The 19,208-nt window shown below is 34.9% G+C and overlaps 3 protein-coding genes across 3 annotated transcripts in view; 2 read left to right on the top strand and 1 right to left on the bottom strand.

Moving 5' to 3' along the window:
- LOC143348962 (uncharacterized) overlaps window positions 1–19,208 on the top strand; it is a 438,943-nt gene that overhangs the window by 134,552 nt on the left and 285,183 nt on the right. The gene's annotated exons all lie outside the window — the stretch shown is intronic.
- Window positions 601–6,755, top strand: LOC143348998 (solute carrier family 53 member 1). The gene is made up of 10 exons (XM_076779811.1): window positions 601–1,340; window positions 1,512–1,603; window positions 1,659–1,812; window positions 1,878–2,122; window positions 2,352–2,613; window positions 2,677–3,044; window positions 3,117–3,459; window positions 3,532–3,701; window positions 3,762–3,895; window positions 3,960–6,755. The coding sequence occupies exons 2-10, from the start codon at window positions 1,535–1,537 to the stop codon at window positions 4,219–4,221; spliced, it is 2,007 nt and encodes a 668-aa protein (XP_076635926.1). The 5' UTR covers window positions 601–1,340; window positions 1,512–1,534; the 3' UTR covers window positions 4,222–6,755.
- LOC143348954 (cytosolic endo-beta-N-acetylglucosaminidase-like) overlaps window positions 8,082–19,208 on the bottom strand; it is a 56,400-nt gene continuing 45,273 nt past the window's right edge. Inside the window, exons 3-6 of the mRNA XM_076779740.1 lie at window positions 16,321–16,607; window positions 10,895–11,188; window positions 10,451–10,594; window positions 8,082–9,717 (exon numbers count right to left, since the gene is read on the bottom strand). Of these exons, the coding sequence (XP_076635855.1) occupies window positions 9,460–9,717; window positions 10,451–10,594; window positions 10,895–11,188; window positions 16,321–16,607 (983 nt within the window). The 3' untranslated portion in view covers window positions 8,082–9,459. The remainder of the gene's footprint in view (window positions 9,718–10,450; window positions 10,595–10,894; window positions 11,189–16,320; window positions 16,608–19,208) is intronic.

Raw genomic sequence — 19,208 nt, 5'->3', positions numbered from 1 at the left:
TATCGTCCACGCTAGATGGATTTCTCGACAAACTTGGGCGTTTTAGCACCAGGGGGAGTGAGGTCTAAAAAACTAACCCCATCTAGCGTTGATGGTAACGAACTATTCCACGACAAACTTGGGCGTTTTAGCACCAGGGGGTTTGAGGTCTAAAAAACTAACCCCATCTAGCGTTGATGGTAACGAACTATTCCACGACAAACTTGGGCGTTTTAGCACCAGGGGGTTTGAGGTCTAAAAAAACTGGCGCCATCTAGCGTTGAAAATAACGAACTATCCCACGATAAAGTACCCTGAACATTACCAAAATACTCCCGCCTTACAAAAAGATATCTTAAAATGCTAAGAGAATAATGAGGAGAGGAAAGCAGGGGTAAAAATGATAACACATAGAATCCTTTCAAATTATATCATTTGTTGCCATAGATTCTCATCATAGAAAGCTGTAATACATATAAATATCATGTCAATAGTCATCAACGAGAGAATTACTGCAGAATGTCACAGAATTTTATAGACAATCTACAAAAATTCTTTCTTTATCTCAATACCAGATTTGGTCCTCTAAGAATATAAATAATCTTATAACAGAACTTTCTCGGTTTACTTTAGCTTTTCACACTATTCGAGTGTGTGGAAACTTATGTAACTCGCCAAAATTGTGTGAAACAAATTCTGAACCACCTCTATCCATTGCAAAACTGTTAAGCAGAGCTAGAAATTTGATTTCAATGGACCAATTTGTTGTTCAAGAATCTTGACAAACATAATATCCTATTGCAAATATATGTTAATAAACTATTTGTCATACAAACTGTGCTTCACAATTCCTGCCCCCCATTTTATATGTTATTTTCATAAATGCATACAAAATACCAATAACGATCTAGTAATGATCTAGTAACGAGCAAAACTCTTCGACTGGCAGATTAAGAACAGTAAACAGAGAAGTCGATCCGATATAACACGTATTTTATCTAACTCAAACAGATTCTCGAGCGATGTGTGTATCAAAGCAATTTAATCTGTATTCCCCTTCGTTCGTATATAGCAAGAGGCGCGAGATGCCCAACCTCAGTAAAACCGTAACTAGCGAATCGAAAAATTATTCGTTGCGCTCCTGTCGATAATATTCGCATTACAGGGGAAAAATATATTTCATAATTTATATTAAATTCGACAATCCGACATACATAATAAAAACAAACATGTCTACATTTAAAATGATGTTTAACGCGCTCTGAACAAAGAGAATTATAAATTAGCGCTGCCGACAAAGCTTTTGAGAGTTTTATATATGTACACTGCGCATAACCTCTTTTATGGTTCGATTTATAAAGGTGAGTATCAAATATTAGATTCACGTCTAACTTTAATATTTCTCCTTCAATTCATATTTTAATATTTTTTGTGATGTTTGCAATAATTACAAATATTCTATGTCTGAACAAACGTTATATTTAATAACTGTAAAAACAGATTCTTTGTAAGTCAAATATTATTCATTACAGATCATAACAATACCTGAAACAAAATGAAGTTTGCGGAGCATTTGTCTGCCCACATTACGCCAGAGTGGCGTAAGCAATACATTAGTTACGAGGTAAAATGAAATAACATTAACTTTAACGTCGATACTGATCCTTTTGCATTGATAGGAAATGAAAGCAATGCTCTACACCGCTGTGGAAGAGGCACCTTCTGCGGAAAGTGTAGAGCCAGAGGTAATATCTCGACACTTTGCTTCCTTCGATGAGGTGTTCTTCACATTTTGTGACCGCGAGTTGAAGAAAATTAACACTTTCTATTCCGGTGAGGTTTCCGTTATGTAAATAGATAGATGAGTATGATTATTAACGAATGCATGTATTGTATAGAGAAGCTGGCGGAAGCAACGCGTAAATACGCAGCTCTGCAAAGCGAATTAAAGATTGCGCTAGAATTACAACACGGTGGGGGCAAAAATAAAGGGAAAGCGAATATTAAGCCTCTTTTACCGACGAGGAAATTGAGAGAACTGAAACTTGCATTCTCAGAATTCTACTTGTCTCTCATACTTCTCCAGAATTATCAGAATCTCAATTACACTGGTTTCCGGAAGATCCTAAAGAAGCACGACAAGGTACATAAAAAGAAAACTTCTGCTCTGTAATTACTGTATAGATCGATGCTTAATTTTTCTATATTTCTCTAGGTTTGCAGATTCGTTTAAGCAATAATGAAAAAATAGGGAAAGAACTAATACTTATATTTTAATGTCCTTACCTTATTATGCACAAGTAAAAATCCAGCACTCCTTTATGTCGTAATTTCGATTCGTTATACAATATTAATTCTATTCTTATTTTCAGTTGTTGTCAGTGGACAGTGGATCAAAATGGCGAGTAGAATGCGTAGAAACCGCCCATTTTTATACCTCAAAAGATATAGACAAACTCATACAAGAAACAGAAACTACTGTAACGAACGATTTAGAAGGTGGGGACAGACAACGTGCTATGAAAAGATTGCGTGTACCACCGTTAGGCGAACATCAGAGTCCGTGGACCACTTTCAAGGTCGGACTGTTTTCTGGTAGTTTCATTATCCTGTTTGTAGCAGTCGTACTTTCAGGTAATTTTACAACAGTATTTAATTTTTATAATTCGACGATATTGAAAGCGTTTCTATTTTTAGCGATATTCCACGAGGGCGGAGAAAACTTAAAAATCGCATTTAGATTATACCGCGGGCCTCTACTTATCATAGAATTTCTATTCCTCATCGGAGTGAATGTTTACGGATGGCGTTCGTCCGGCGTAAATCATGTGTTGATATTTGAATTGGATCCACGGAATCACCTCTCCGAGCAACATCTCATGGAACTAGCTGCAGTCCTCGGAGTCATATGGACCCTTAGTTTGTTAAGTTTTTTATACAGCGCCAGCCTAAGCATTCCACCATACGTGAATCCACTGGCCCTAGTTTGTATCATGTTGACATTCCTCCTGAATCCATTGAAAATGTTCCGCCACGAGGCCCGGTTTTGGTTGTTGAAAATCATCGTAAGTACCGCAATTTTGCAACGCAGAAGCTCAATTAGCGAGCAGAGAATTACTCAGTGATCTGTTCCCTAGGGGCGAGTTCTGATAACGCCGTTTGCATATGTAAATTTCGCCGATTTCTGGCTGGCGGACCAGTTGAACAGCATGGCTACGGCTTTGCTAGACTTTCATTTCTTGGCGTGCTTTTATATCACTAATGGAAACTGGTTAGAAGCGGGCGACACCACGCAATGCATGTCTGGTTCACTAATTGTTAGGCCAATCGTCAATTGTCTGCCCGCGTGGTTCCGTTTCGCCCAATGCATTCGACGGTACCGCGACTCTAAAGAAGCATTCCCGCATTTGGCTAACGCTGGGAAATACTCCACAACATTCCTCGTCGTTTTGTCCAATACTCTGTGCGTCTATCGAGCTGGTAAGCTATATAAAATTCTTGAAATTGCATTTGTTTCCAACAGTAGACTAAAACAACCTATGTTCCATTTAGCGGAGTATTCAAATCGATGGGAGAATCCATGGTTGTGGCTGTGGATAGTCTGTTGTTGCGTCAATTCCGTATATTCTTTAACTTGGGATTTGAAGATGGACTGGGGTCTTCTAGACAGCAATGCTGGTGAAAATAAATTTCTACGCGAAGAAGTCGTGTATTCAGCAGCGGTACGTGAATGATTCAATTATTCCTTAAACCGTTTATTATATTTGGAACTTTCTTTCCAGGGATTTTACTATTTCGCTATAATCGAGGACTTTGTTCTGAGATTCGCGTGGATAGCGAGTTTCGTTCTTGTCGAGTGTGGATACGTGTCCAGCGATTTAATGACATCCGTGGTAGCACCTCTTGAAGTTTTCAGGTAAGTCTTTAGTTGGATTATTTGAATTGGTAATGTTCATTTGTATGTGAATAATCGTTTTCAGGAGATTCGTTTGGAATTTCTTTCGGTTGGAGAACGAACATCTGAACAATTGTGGTAAATTCCGTGCAGTTCGCGATATATCGATAGCACCGATCGAAAGCTCTGATCAGACACAGATTTTGCGTATGATGGACGACGAGAACGGTGTGCTTAACAGAGGTAAACGTAAAATGGGGGGCAAACGGCAACCTAATCCCAAAGAAGACAAACGTGCGTTGCTAAAAGAAGAGACAATTGATATAGGCATATCTAACGCTAGTTGAAAGTAGTCCAAGTTTGTAAAAATAAATTGTTCCAAATCCATTGCAGTCTTCTTGTAAGAATCTATATTTTGTTACTGCTAGTACAAATAGAATTTTGTAAGTAATTAATGTCTTGCATTTATATTTGCCAAAATTGAAGATTATAAAACAGAATCCCTTGCAAGTGCCTTCTGTGTCGCTTTTAAAAGAACTCTTCGTTAAACTGTGTGTTTAATGATTTAGTAATATAATATATATACTACAGAGTCTTCCATAAAAGTGTTTAGGCACTCAACACAATACTTATCGCTAAACGATTAGTTTGATGCTTTGGAAAAACGTAAGTACTTAGATACTGTTTTTGTTCGTTTAATGGGGGATTCTAGAGGCCAAAATAAGACGATAATCAAGAATATCAATTTGTTGATGGAGGCTTCGTTAAAAAGTTATTAACATTCAAAGTTCTGCCAGTTCTGAATTTTTTTCTCGAAAATGCGTAGAATTTCGAGGGTATGTGTAATGACCTAAAATGCTTGGAATAGACGCCTGCACACGAACATAATTTTTTCAGAAAGATTTGCAAAATTTTTTCGTTGACAAATTTTGGCGCCAAATTAGATTTTCAGTAATGAATTTTTTTCTCGAAAATGCGTAGGATTTCGAGGGTATGTCTAATGACCAAAAATGCTTGGAATAGACGCCTGCACACGGACATAATTTTTTCAGAAAGATTTGCAAAATTTTTTTGTCGACAAATTTTGGCGCCAAATTAGATTTTCAGTAATGAATTTTTTTCTCGAAAATGCGTAGGATTTCGAGGGTATGTCTAATGACCAAAAATGCTTGGAATAGACGCCTGCACACGGACATAATTTTTTTAAACTGATTTGAAAAATTTTTTTTTCATCGAAAAATTTAGGTACCTTCTCGAATTTTTTTCTTGAAAATGCGTAGGATTTCGGGGGTATGTGTAATGACCAAAAATGATTGCAATCGACTCTTGCACCCGAAAATATTTTTTTTGGAACGATTTGAAATTTTTGAATTTAATTGTTAATAACTTTCTAACAAAGCCTCTATCAATAAAGTGTTTTCTTGATTTTCGTCTTAGATGAACATTCTATATACCTCTCCAAGTTATAGTCTTCAATTTTGAAGAATAATCGCATGAAAATTATAGTACAGCCATGAATAATTGTAAGTTATACATAGAAACAAAAATGCCGCTTCGAAGTATGAAAATATTCTTTTGTGTAGATGTATCTAGCATTTTAAGGTTTAAATTACGATGATTGCTCATTATCTCACAGTATTTACAAATGTTAATTGAAAAATATACACAATTTACACCATCATGCTATTGTACTTAGCCCCTTGACGTACGATTTAATTTCGAATAATTTTTCAAACACATACTATTTAATTTTGTTTATTCGAATACCTCGCGAATGTAAAAATATGTCGATTTTAATTAATAAGACTTGTTGACTAGCTTCATAACTGTGAAACTAGACATTAACAATTTATAATGAGTCAAACTCATTATTGTATGGCAAGGGGGTATCTACTTTAGAATAGTGGGGCTATTTTTATCAAAAATTATTGGACTACAATGCCTATAATATTATTTCATTGTTACTTTTAGTATACAAATTTTTGTCTTAATTCATAATGTATTATTTAACTGAGTAATATATTACATAAACGACACTGACAAAACCAATTTGGAAAATCTATGTTAAGGAATGCAAGAGTCTACACACAGTAAGTGCTAATGATATTCCATTACTATTTTGTCGAAACTGTACAGTCAAGTTAAAATTCAGTACTAAGTACTTAACATTGTCTTCGTTTTAGCAATTTTGTAAAAATATATCCACGTTTACAAACAAGCATATTAATATCAACATAAATTACCAATTGTACTTTATTCTAAAAGCAAGAAAAGTTAATTAGTTAATTTTAAGTTTTGTACAAATGCAGAACTACTTTACAAAATAGTATTTACAGTCTGTAGGGAAGAATTGAAGAATTACTGTTTGATTTTGTTCGCTCAATTTTCCTAGACCACGATAATCAAATAGATATTGAATTCCAATGATTGTGATAGTTTTATATGTTTATATACTTTAGTATAGAAATAGTGATGGCTTTAATAGTGAACAAAGATTATTCTTAATGCAAAATATCGAATATTTTTATATTTCGTATACAGAACGTTGTACATCTTTTTTAAGGTCTGTGCAATAAGTGTTACATGTGATTACGCGTAATTATAAGTAATACATAACGAATTAAGATATGTACATAAAGATTCCAAATAAAGTACTTATATTTCGTTAAAACAACGTTGAGTATTGAAACGACCATATTGTATCCCCACGTATTATCGTTTACTAATGAATATTCGTTCTAACAATTTATTTATTCATGACTGTATATGTTGTACGTATGCATACACTTACATGCTAGGCGTCCTGCGTTTATATTTCCAGTCCAGTTGCAGTCTATTAGCTCTTCCATCAAATATCGTTACTGACGACTGTGACCAACACCGACGGCGGCCATATTGAAACTGACTGAAATAATATTTACCTCGAAGCATTAACGTATTCTGTTTCACTCAGTCTCGATTTGACATTCGTCGATCTTCGTCATCGTCTTCAGTGAATATCAACCAATATTTGAAATGACAGAGGTGCTAATAGGCTATGTAGAATTTGGAAATGAAAACACTCGGGTGCCCCCCTTTTCGCGGACGAATAACTCTTACAAAGTCGAGTAATGTTACAGCTGTATGAATTAATACATATGAATTTTTTTCTCAAAAATGCGTAGGATTTCGAAGGTATGTATAATGACCAAAAATGATTGTAATCGACCCTTGCAACCGAATTAATTTTTTCAGAACGATCTGCAAAATTTTTTCGTCGAATTATTTTGGCGCCAAATTAGATTTTCAGTAATTAATTTTTTTCTCGAAAACGCGTAGGATTTCGGGGGTATGTCTAATGACCAAAAATGCTTGGAACAGACGCCTGCACATAGTCATAATTTTTTTAAAACGATTTGAAATCTTTTAATTTTGTCAAAAATGTCAAACTTATTACAATTTATTTCTCGAAAAGGGGTGGGATTTCGGGGGTATGTCTAATGACCAAAAATGCTTGGAACAGACACCTGCACATAGTCATAATTTTTTTAAAACGATTTGAAATCTTTTAATTTTGTCAAAAATGTCAGACCTATTATAATTTTTTTCTCGAAAAGGGGTGGGATTTCGAGGGTATGTCTAATGACCAAAAATGCTTGGAATAGACGCCTGCACATAGTCATATTTTTTTGAAAACGATTTGAAATCTTTTAATTTTGTCAAAAATGTCAAACCTATTCCAATTTATTTCTCGAAAAGGGGTGGGATTTCGGGGGTATGTCTAATGACCAAAAATGCTTGGAATAGACGCCTGCACATAGTCATATTTTTTTTAAAACGATTTGAAATCTTTTAATTTTGTCAAAAATGTCAAACCTATTCTAATTTTTTTCTCGAAAATGCGTAGAATTTCGGGGGTATGTATAATAACCAAAAATTATTGTAATCGACCCTTGCAACAGACTTAATTTTTTCAGAACGATTTGCGAAATTTTTTCGTCGAAAAATTTTGGCGCCAAATTAAATTTTCAGTAATTAATTTTTTTCTTGAAAACGCGTAGGATTTTGGGGGAATGTCTAATGACCAAAAATGCTTGGAATAGACGCCAGCACATAGTCATAATTTTTTTAAAACGATTTGAAATCTTTTAATTTTGTCAAAAATGTCAAACCTATTACAATTTATTTCTCGAAAAGGGGTGGGATTTCGGGGGTATGTCTAATGACCAAAAATGCTTGCAATAGACGCCTGCACACGAACATATTTTTTTAAAACGATTTGAAATCTTTTAATTTTGTCAAAAATGTCAAACCTATTCTAATTTTTTTCTCGAAAATGCGTAGAATTCCAGGGGTATGTGTAATAACCAAAAATTATTGTAATCGACCCTTGCAACAGACTTAATTTTTTCAGAACGATTTGCAAAATTTTTTCGTCGAAAAATTTTGGCGCCAAATTAGATTTTCAGTAATGAATTTTTTTCTCGAAAATGCGTAGAATTTCAGGGGTATGTGTAATAACCAAAAATGATTGTAATCGACCCTTGCAACCGAATTAATTTTTTCAGAACGATCTGCAAAATTTTTTCGTCGAAAAATTTTGGCGCCAAATTAAATTTTCAGTAATTAATTTTTTTCTCGAAAACGCGTAGGATTTTGGGGGTATGTCTAATGACCAAAAATGCTTGGAATAGATGCCTGCACATAGTCATAATTTTTTTAAAACGATTTGAAACTTTTTAATTTCGTCTAAAAAAGATATGTGTAATGATTGTAACTCAGTTGTACTCATTATTTATCAACAATTAAAAGCTCGTTTTAAATAAATCATACTGATTGGGTTTCATCTATTGTTTGTAAAAGCACCTCATCAGAAAAATTAATTAGACAGCTTTGGCAATATATTTATCGACAAAAAGGATAGTACACGAATGTTACGAATCAATTTCTTAATCATTAAACTATATATTAGAGGATTGATTCTGTAATCTTCATTTTTTCAACTTTTATAATTACTTTATATTATTTAAGTTAATTTATATTTTATTATACATTATGTAAAGTGTAGTATTATAACTACGGTTTTCCTTTGGAATTATTATATAACAAATACACAAGAATATGTGTGTTAGCTTTTTAAAGCGTGAATCTTTTTCCTGTGGCTATACACTGTCGTTCAAGGAATAATGTACAAAACACCGCAAGAAATAAATAAACGTACTAACTTTTCAAATATTAACTTACCTTTACATAAATTATACATAGCCACTCTTCTTTTGTAATTGAAAACATCCTAACATCCGCCATTCTTTATTTAAAAAAAATTACATTCGAATAATTCTGACTGTCAAAGGCTGACGAATTAACATCTGCAGCAGCAAGTCCGAATAATATTCCAGTTACTGAAAAATATTCTTAAGCAAATACGAGTTCTAATAATCTTGCAGATTATCTGAACGACTGTAAAGAATAAAACAAACGTACAACTTCAACGGTATATAAAGTGCCGACAATTGAACAACTTGTTCCTTTCAGAAAGCATACATATGTGAATGAGAATTCTTTAGTAACACGATATGCTTTGACAGAGTCAGCATATTGCGTTTTCAGCAGGTTTTCGAAGTACCGATTTCGCTACCGTGATTACTGGAAGCTTTCGACTTCCTTTCTGGATCCATGGCGATCGAGATGAACTCCTCCGAGATTTTCTTGTCCAATCCTGTATACGTTTGAGCTAAGTCGACTTGATCTTCCCCTATCGAGGACATCCTCTTCGCGGACTCTGTCTTGCCCTCGACGTGTCTCTTCCTCTCCATTGTACCTTCCTGCTCCATAGCTAAATGACGTTTCTGTTTCGATCGAATCTGCAATCAGTAGCATCATCTTCGTTTCAACGACCGCTGGAAGATCTACAACAATGCTTGCAGTATCTAACAGATGCTTGTCGCCATCTATTAGACTTCCCCACGCCTGGAATTCATAGTACTCGATGGTGAAACATCGTGTTTCTTTTCTAATTCCGTACAAGTTACATCATGTAGTATTAAAGCATTATTAAAGTAATAACAAATACGTTTGTGTTAATGATGGCCTTCCCCAACCTATAATTTACCCTAACAATGCACCTATCTATAATTAAAAAAGGAATGAATAGAGCAACGAAACTTTGAACGATTTTCTATACAAAATTGACTGGCTAGTAGCTCTGCATATTCTGAAAGTTTTATGGGTGGTCACAAAATATTGTCAGCCATTGTATACAGTATTAATAATTGCTGATGTTAGATTATTTAATTCCCGAAATCGTTCAATGTGTCATTGAGTTGCACAAGATGCTTTTGTACCAATAAACATAAGATTCCACTGTTTGATAGATTGCTTATTTGTCGAATGAGACGAGAAAGTAAACTTTAGATGGGATTTGTTCTAAATAAGATAAGAACGATTTCCAAGAGAGAATGACGGATGCTGTTTCTTCAGCAGTTACACAACTATATGCAAAGAGAAACCAGCATTCTTTCTGTTCGTCGAGGAAGTCCCGAATCGACAGGTATTTGACTATATTTGGTATTTGAATATATTACAAAGATACTTAACCATTTGAGAGGGAGGCCGGCCAGCGTATGGCATGTGTGGAAGCATAGGAACAGCACCGTAAGTCGGAGCAGCCATTGGCATAGGCCCAGCAGGTAAAAATCCTCCAGGAAACTTAGCAGGAGCTCCAGGCATTCCGTAAGGCGGCTGCAACAAATTACAAATCTTCTGATTTATAGAGTTACGTCAACTGAAGTTAGCAACTGATAGAGTTGGTAGAAGATGGGGCTCATTAATGAGGAATGAAAGTTCAGAAGAGAGCTCATCCTCGTGACACAGAAAGACGCCGCGCCAAGTTCGTGCATCTCTGAACTGCAGGTAGAGCGATCGCCCGGGGCAGCGACGAGTTTCTCTCGTTTGAACTTTCTAGCCGCGTGTCACTGACCTATCCCTACCTCGCAGAGGTCGAGCAACCGTGGAAGGGTTGGAGAGAAAATACGATCTCACCTGTATCATAGGGTGCATCTGCAGCATCGGCTGCACCACGTAAATCGGCTGGCTCTTGGGCACGTGAGTCTGAGCGGTGACCCACTGGTGAACCATGTTACGGGTTTTCAGCCGACCGTCGCTGCCCACTTCGTCGCCGTTGCTCGCCCTGAGACATCCGCAGAGCTTCGGGGTCAAGGTCAGACAGCTGTAGCCAGAGACCAGCAACTCGGCCACGCTGGTCACCAGGAGGCCGATACTCGCGAGAAGACTTGCCCAGCCACCTTCCACTTCGTCCACGTTGCCATCTTCGTCCTGAAACAACCGTTTTCCTTGAATATTAGCCCTCTGAGAACATTTGCTAATATGAATGATTAGTAATATTGAATTAAATTTTGCCATGTGATTTTTAAAAATGAAAAAATATTCTTCTTTAGAAGAAATTTTATTGTTACTTTTTGTACTATTTTTGTACACTCATCGTATACAGGGTGTTTGGCCACCCCTGAGGGAAATTTAAGAAGTTATTAAGGTTTAAAGTTCCGTTAATAATGAATTTTTTTCTCGAAAGTGGGTAGGATTTCGGGGGTATGTGTATTCACAAAAAATGGTTGTATTTGACCCCAGAATCTAGAAATAATTTTTTTAGAACGATTTGAAATTTTGAAATTTTGTCAACAAATTTGTTCAACTTCGTGAATTTTTTTCTCGAAAAGGGGTAGGATTTCGGGGGTATGTCTATTCACCAAAAATTATTGTAATTGATCCCTCTAATTAAAAATAATTTTTTTAGAACGATTTGAAAGTTTGAAATTTTGTCAAGAAATTTATTTACCTTCGTCAATTTTTTTCTCGAAAAGGGGTAGGATTTCGGGGATATGTCTATTCACCAAAAATTATTGTAATTGATCCCTCCAATTAAAAATAATTTTTCCAGAACGATTTGAAATTTTTTAATTTTGTCAACAAATTCATTTACCTTCGTGAATTTTTTTCTCGAAAATGTGTAGGATTTTTGGGGTATGTCTATTCACCAAAAATTATTGTAATTGATCCCTCCAATTAAAAATAATTTTTTTAGAACGATTTGAAATTTTAAAATTTTGTCAACAAATTTATTTACCTTCGTGAATTTTTTTCTCGAAAAGGGGTAGGATTTCGGGGGTATGTCTATTCACCAAAAATTATTGTAATTGATCCCTCTAATTAAAAATAATTTTTCCAAAACGATTTGAAATTTGTTAATTTTGTCAACAAATTTATTTACCTTCGTGAATTTTTTTCTCGAAAAGGGGTAGGATTTCGGGGGTATGTCTATTCACCAAAAATTATTGTAATTGACCCTTGCTACTAAAAATAATTTTTTTAGGAGGATTTGAAATTTTTTAATTTTGTCAAGAAATTTATTTACCTTCGTGAATTTTTTTCTCGAAAAGGGGTAGGATTTTGGGGATATGTCTATTCACCAAAAATTATTGTAATTGTTCCCTCTAATTAAAAATAATTTTTTTAGAACGATTTGAAAGTTTGAAATTTTGTCAACAAATTTGTTTATCTTCGTGAATTTTTTTCTCGAAAAGGGGTAGGATTTCGGGTATATGTGTATTCACCAAAAATTATTGTAATTAACCCCTGTAACTAAATATAATTTTTTTAATACGATTTGAAATTTTTTAATTTCGTCGAAAAATTTAGGTACCAACCCAACCCCCTGTCGATTTTGCATAAAAATTTGTTTTTCATTTTTAGTAGTTTTGTTTGACGCCCTACAGAAAAGTTGTCTAATACTTTTTTGTAGGCATCTATGGGCTCTACTTCAGAAAAAAGTTTCATTGAAATATATTCACTATTATAGGAGTTATGGCAGTTTGAAAATTGGAAAAGTTTTATGGGGTTTTTTCAACTTTACGGGGTCAAGGAACAACTTTTTCAACATTATTAAAATTTCTGCATATTCTCGACCAAAATACGCGTCGTTTGGCTTTTTGAACATTAAAATCGCCTAATCCGTTCAGAAGTTATGGTGTTTTAAAGATTCGCATGAAAGATTTATGGCCTGAAATTAGATTTTCGATTAGGAATTTTTTTCTCGAAAACGCGTAGGATTTCGGGGGTATGTGTAATGACCAAAAGTGATTATAATCGACCCCTGCAAATGAAAATAATTTTTTTAGAACGATTTAAAATTTTTTTTTGACGCTGAAAAATTTGGATACCTACGCCCTGTCGATTTTCCTTAAAAATTCGTTTTTTATTTCTAGTAATTTCGTTTGACGTCCTAGAGAAAAGTTGTTTAATACTTTTTTGTAGGTACCTATGGGCTCCACTTTAGAAAAAAGTTTCATTGAAATATATTCACTATTATAGGAGTTAGGGCAGTTTGAAAATTGGAAAAGTTTTTTGGGGTTTTTCTAAAATTACGAGGTCAAGGAACAACCTTTCGAATATTTTTATAATTGCTACATATTCTACACTAAAATACGCGTCGTTTGGCTTTTTGAACATTAAAATCGCCCAATCCGTTCAGAAGTTATGGGGTTTTAAAGATTTGCATGAAATTTAAGTGAAACATATCAATGGTATGGTCAGACATTACATTTTCGGTAATGAATTTTTTTCTCGAAACTGGGTAGAATTTCGGTGGTATGTGTATTCACAAAAAATGATTGTAATTAACCCCTGCAACCGAAAATATTTTTTCCAAAACGATTTGAAATTTTTTAATTTCGTCAAAAAATTCCACATCTTCTCCAATTTTTTTCTCAAAACTGAGTAGAATTTCGAGGATATGTCTATTCACCAAAAATGATTATGATTGATCCTTCCAATCAAAAATATTTTTTCCAGAACGATTTGAAATTTCTGAATTTAATTGTTAATAACATTTTAACGAGGCCTCCATCAACAAATAGGTATTCTTAATTCTCGTCTTATTTTGCCCTCTAGAATCCCCCATTAAAATACCCTGTATAGTATTTCCCCAAAAAATTAAAAAAATGGATTACAAACAAAACGAAAGTTACATTTTACAAAAAATAATCTCTAAATTGGTATCTCGTATCCTCGTGGAGATATTCTTTCAAGCATAAATATCTGTAAAATTTAATCGTCGATTGAATAATCTCAGTAGCCACTTTCCAACTATCGGTTTGTGTAATGGAGGACTTGATCGAAGGAGAGGTGTCCCTGGGATCGGTCCTCGATCGGAATGGCGCATTCCATGGGGATCCAGAGACGAAACAATCTGTGAAATCTGTCGACGGTGTCCTGACCGCGTTTTAGCCTTGGCATTGGGACTTTCTCCGGCGGTCAAACGGTTTCAGCGGCCCTGTTCCGGGCGGTCTGTCCGAAACTCACCGATTCGAGATGAGAAAACGATGGGAAAGGAATCGGGGTCACCGGTGCCACGGGCTAATTGAGTATCGATCAACGGTGGCGGTCGTTAATTATCGCTTGGCTCGTCTCAGGATTCTTTGTTTCGCACGCAATCGCCAGGAATTCAAACGAGAACGCAACCTGCGTTTGTTTATGTAAGGAAATAACATTACTTACGCGGTGACCTGGTATTTTACAGCGTTATTAACGAGCTCATGAGATTGCGTTAATTGTCAAGCATGCAGGTAACACACTTTTCTCACGGTACGTAAGATAATAATGGGAGAAACTATGTGACTTTGAAATTAGCTCGACTTTTCAATCCACGTTTCAATGACTCCATCGATTAGCGTTCTAAAACTGCAAAGAATTACTCTGCAGAGTAATGGTGGCTTTTATTCAATGGGGTCTCCCAATAAGTCCTCAGAAAATCGAAGACCTGGCGCTAGTAGCACAGAAAATGGTTTCTTTTTAGTGAGCATCGCGACTCACTAGACAACTGTCTCAGTTACATCCACCACATGTGGATTATATACTCTTAATTGGTACCTGAAACTCAATTGGACTCTATCAGAACAAATAATGCTTCACATGAGATCTTCTCTCAAGAAAATCTTGCAACTCAAGTCATAATTATGACAGTTTTCTAGTCAATAACATTCTTGGAGCTTTTTCAAACAGAACTTCATTAGATTTTAACCTAATTAAGGTTCATACTGTTATATTTCATAATGCAGTAAGGTATTACTTCCCAGAAAGTTGGAAGTATGCAAAAGTTCTTCCCATAAGCAAAAAAAAGATAAAAACTCCAACGATTCTGCTAGTTACAAGCCTATCAGCCAGACAGCTAAGATGTTAATGATAAATTTGGTTTCAAACACAAGCATTTAATAGACATTTTGCTCCTTGGATTATCTACTCTATTATTGACATGATTTTCAATAAATCCTTCTCGACTTGGGCCTTTAAACTTAGATTGAAATAATGATACAGCTTCCATAGCCTTCACTGATGATTTAGCTAATTCTAGTTGAGAATATTAATCAATTCATGAATTGGAATCTCAGAACAAATCCACACAAATGCAAGACCATCTTGTACTGCAAAAAAATATAAAAAAGGAGTATAAAGATCTTGATTTCCATATTAACTATTTACTAACTCAGCTAAATGAAGCTCCCAGTGCTCTTAGAGTGAATAGTAAACTTTTTTGTAATAGATGGCCCACTTTGAAGACTAAAACAATGTTATATCTATTAATTAGGCCAATCGTTACATATGCAACGCCAATATGGAATATGAATCACACGGTAATGAAGCTCCTCAGGCTATCTGAGAGAAAATGCTCAAGATCCTGTTTAAATCTCTATCGTTCAGCACAATCAAACCATAGACATTAGCAATGTAACACTTTATAATCAAGCATAAGTCCCGCGTATTGACTGTTGACTAGCAAACTGCCACTTACAAATAATGAGGTAATAAATAACCTAGTGAACTAACAAGATGTAATAAATCAAAGCCATACGAGCTATCTCGCTCCTCAGGCGTTCTCTCAATAATGGCGGTGCACCAAATTGTGTAAAAATGAGAGGATCGTGCAGTGCAACGGGAATCCCATGAAAACAAATCGAGGAATTCGTCCGTGACCATAAGCACTGAACGCTCTAATACATTCTACAGCCTTACTTTCCTCGGCAGAAATCAGTTTCCTTTTGACCCACTGCGATTTTCCATTGTTCTCAGGTTGCACGCAAATGAAATTAGCACAGTTGAGCCACTCGAGAGTCAATTTTACAGACTTTCGCTGCTGAGTCACTATTTCTATCTTTTGTTAACAGTTTCAAAGAAGTTACAGTTAATATTACAAAGAATAGTTACAAGTATCAAATCCTAATAATTGTAAACACATTGTAGTCTTGTACAGAGAATTAAATGGAGGAAATTGTGCATAGACAATGTTAAGAGAAGCAGTAATGTCTTCTTGAGTAGTGTGGTGGTCGAATATTAATGCGTGTCGTCGAGTGCTGGAAAAGAAGGGGCTGTTGAAAGCGTAAACGGTATGCACGTACCGGTATAGTGAGTAAGGTCACTTCCGGTGTCCTCTGGGAGTCCCTGACGATGGCAGTCAAGGCCGTAATGGCGGCCATGTTCGAGAGGGCAAGGGCGATCAGGCTCGCTGCAAGGTGAGCCGTCGAAAAGCTGGAATTCGTTTTGCTCGAGGATGTAGCAAGCGTCGCGACGACACCCAACGCTCCTGCGACAAGGGCACCCACACCTGCCCACAGTCCTGCCCCAGAACCGCCCAACGAGGCGCCGTGGACCAACACCAGGATACCAAACACGACCAGAACCACACCTGCAAAGCATTAAACAGTATTTTAATCAAGATTAAAAGTCTGGACCTTGATGCTTTATACATAAATACAAGGCGTTCAGCCATATTTGGGATAAATTTTAATGGGGGATTCTAGAGGACAAAATAAGATGAAAATCAAGAATTTGTTGATGGAGGTTTTGTTAAAAAGCTATCAACATTTAAAGTTTCGCCCGTTTTGAATTTTTTTCTTGAAAATGCGTAGAATTTCGGGGGTATGTCTATTGACCAGAAATTATTGCAATTGACCCCCGCAATCGAATATAATTTTTTTAAAACGATTGCAAATTTTTTTCCCCCCCCGTCGAAAAATTTCACATCTTCTCGAATTTTTTTCTCGAAAATGCGTAGGATTTCGAGGGTATGTCTAATGACCATAAATGCTTGGAATAGACGCCTGCACACGGACATAATTTTTTTAAACCGATTTGAAATTTTTTTTTTCCGTCGAAAAATTTAGGCACCTTCTCGAATTTTTTTCTTGAAAATGCGTAGGAATTCGGGGGTATGTGTAATGACCAAAAATGATTGCAATCGACCCCCGCAACAGAAAATAATTTTTTCAGAACGATTTGAAATTTTTTTTTCCCCCGAGAAATTTAGGCAGTTACCCCCTGTCGATTTTTGTTACAAATTCATTTTTGATTTTTAATAATTTTGTACGACGCCCTACAGAAAAATTGTCCAATACTTTTTTATAGGTACTAACGAGCTCTACCTGAGAAAAAAGTTTCATTGAAATATATTCACTATTATAGGAGTTATGGCAGTTTGAAAATGGGACCATTTTTATGGGGTTCTTCCCAATTTACGGGGTCAATATTATGTGTATATATTTTAACTAGAGTTGTCCAAGTGATTGAAATTTAAACATAAAACTCATTTTTTCAAGCCAAGATAAATATTTTATTATCCAAATAGTTTAAATATCAAACTTGAGAAAATTGAATTTGTTCAAATGTTTGAACGATTATATTATTTATATTCATTAATAACGTCCATCATATACTATATAAAATTCTACAGGGTAGGCTTAATTAAATTTAAGCATTTTTACTTAATATTAAATTATTAATCTTTTAGTAAGGACAGTTTCTATTTTATTTATTGTTTCACTAATGATTAAGCTACTTTTGTACAGTAAAATTATTGCAGTTATTTGAAATTTCATTCATTGATCAGAATAGACTTAAAATCATAAGCAAAAACACATGTTATTTGTAAAAATTAATTTTACATTGAAAGTATTTATTATAGGACCTACCTAAATCAAATATTTTTTATTCTCCCATATTTAATGAGTATTACAAGCCTTTAAAGTTTCATACTTCTCTTTTACTAACTCTTATTCATAAATAAAATAATTTGATATTATTAATTAAATTTGAAAATATTTATTTTACCATTTTCTTTATATTATTGACATAAATTCGAGTAAAAGTTGGAATGACCATAATTTTAAAATGGGACAACTTTGAGACTATACAAATAGCAGTACCACGTGAATATTATAATAATAAAATTTACAATACCCCCCGCTGGAGTATCGAATCACGATGAATCGCAACGTGGCGATTTTCTACGGTTTGCAAACCCGTGAAAAGAGTTACACAAGTATGACTTTCTAAGTGAAATGTTTTCACTTTTACACTGATTTCTATGCAGTTTAGAGAAAAGTTTGCTCAGCATGCGCACTATGGAAATTCGTTTTTTCTGAATTTACAGAAACGAACCAAGATATTTAAATTTGTATTCGAATGATTATTCTAACAAAAACTTATTCAAATAATGCTCAGCTCTGCAAAGAGTTGCTCGAGTACAATATTATTGATCATCATAGTTAATTAATCAAGATTTACTCCACTGCTTGAGACTATATCGCTTGGTAAACACGTTTATAGAGAGACTACAGAGTTACTAATTCAATTACCTCCGATAAAACAGGTTTTTCATCGCCGTTAACAGATTACTTTACATATTCTGATCATCAAATTCAATTCACGGAAATATTCGTTAATTCGTACTGTGTGAAACACATAGAAGAATATACCAAAACACTTTTTGTTGGAAAAATCGCTGTCGTTACCAATTTGTAATTGGAAATTGAAGCTGTGAAAATAACGTGTATTTAACATTCTGTTTGGTAATTCTTATTGAAGTATATTTGCTTTAAGTGAAATCCACTCAATTTGCAAATTATGAAACACAAGTACTGATATTTAAATTCATTTAAGGAGGTATTGCTGTCTAGACTTGTGATTTTTTTTCTAATGATAGGTAGGCTGTTTTGTACTGAGACTTTGTAGACACATTTATTCATCTCATAAGCGTGTACAGTATTTTTTCCATGGAAAAATATTAAAAATCATGGGAATTATAACTTCTTATTTTGGAGAAGGTGTTCCAATGGCTTCCAGGGTTCCAGATAATTTTAAACAGAGTCTGCTAGAACTTGAAATATCATATAAGCCATAACTCTAGCAATTTTTAATATTTCTTGATGAAAAAACTACTGTACATACCTACAGTAGTGCCACTACAAAACAACAATACTCCCTTAAATTCTCTCTCTGAGTGTCTTGA

This window comes from Colletes latitarsis, chromosome 12 (genome assembly GCF_051014445.1).
Source record: "Colletes latitarsis isolate SP2378_abdomen chromosome 12, iyColLati1, whole genome shotgun sequence".
In the NCBI taxonomy this organism is placed as follows: Eukaryota; Metazoa; Arthropoda; class Insecta; order Hymenoptera; family Colletidae; genus Colletes; species Colletes latitarsis.
This window is presented reverse-complemented; position numbering and strand designations above follow the sequence as displayed.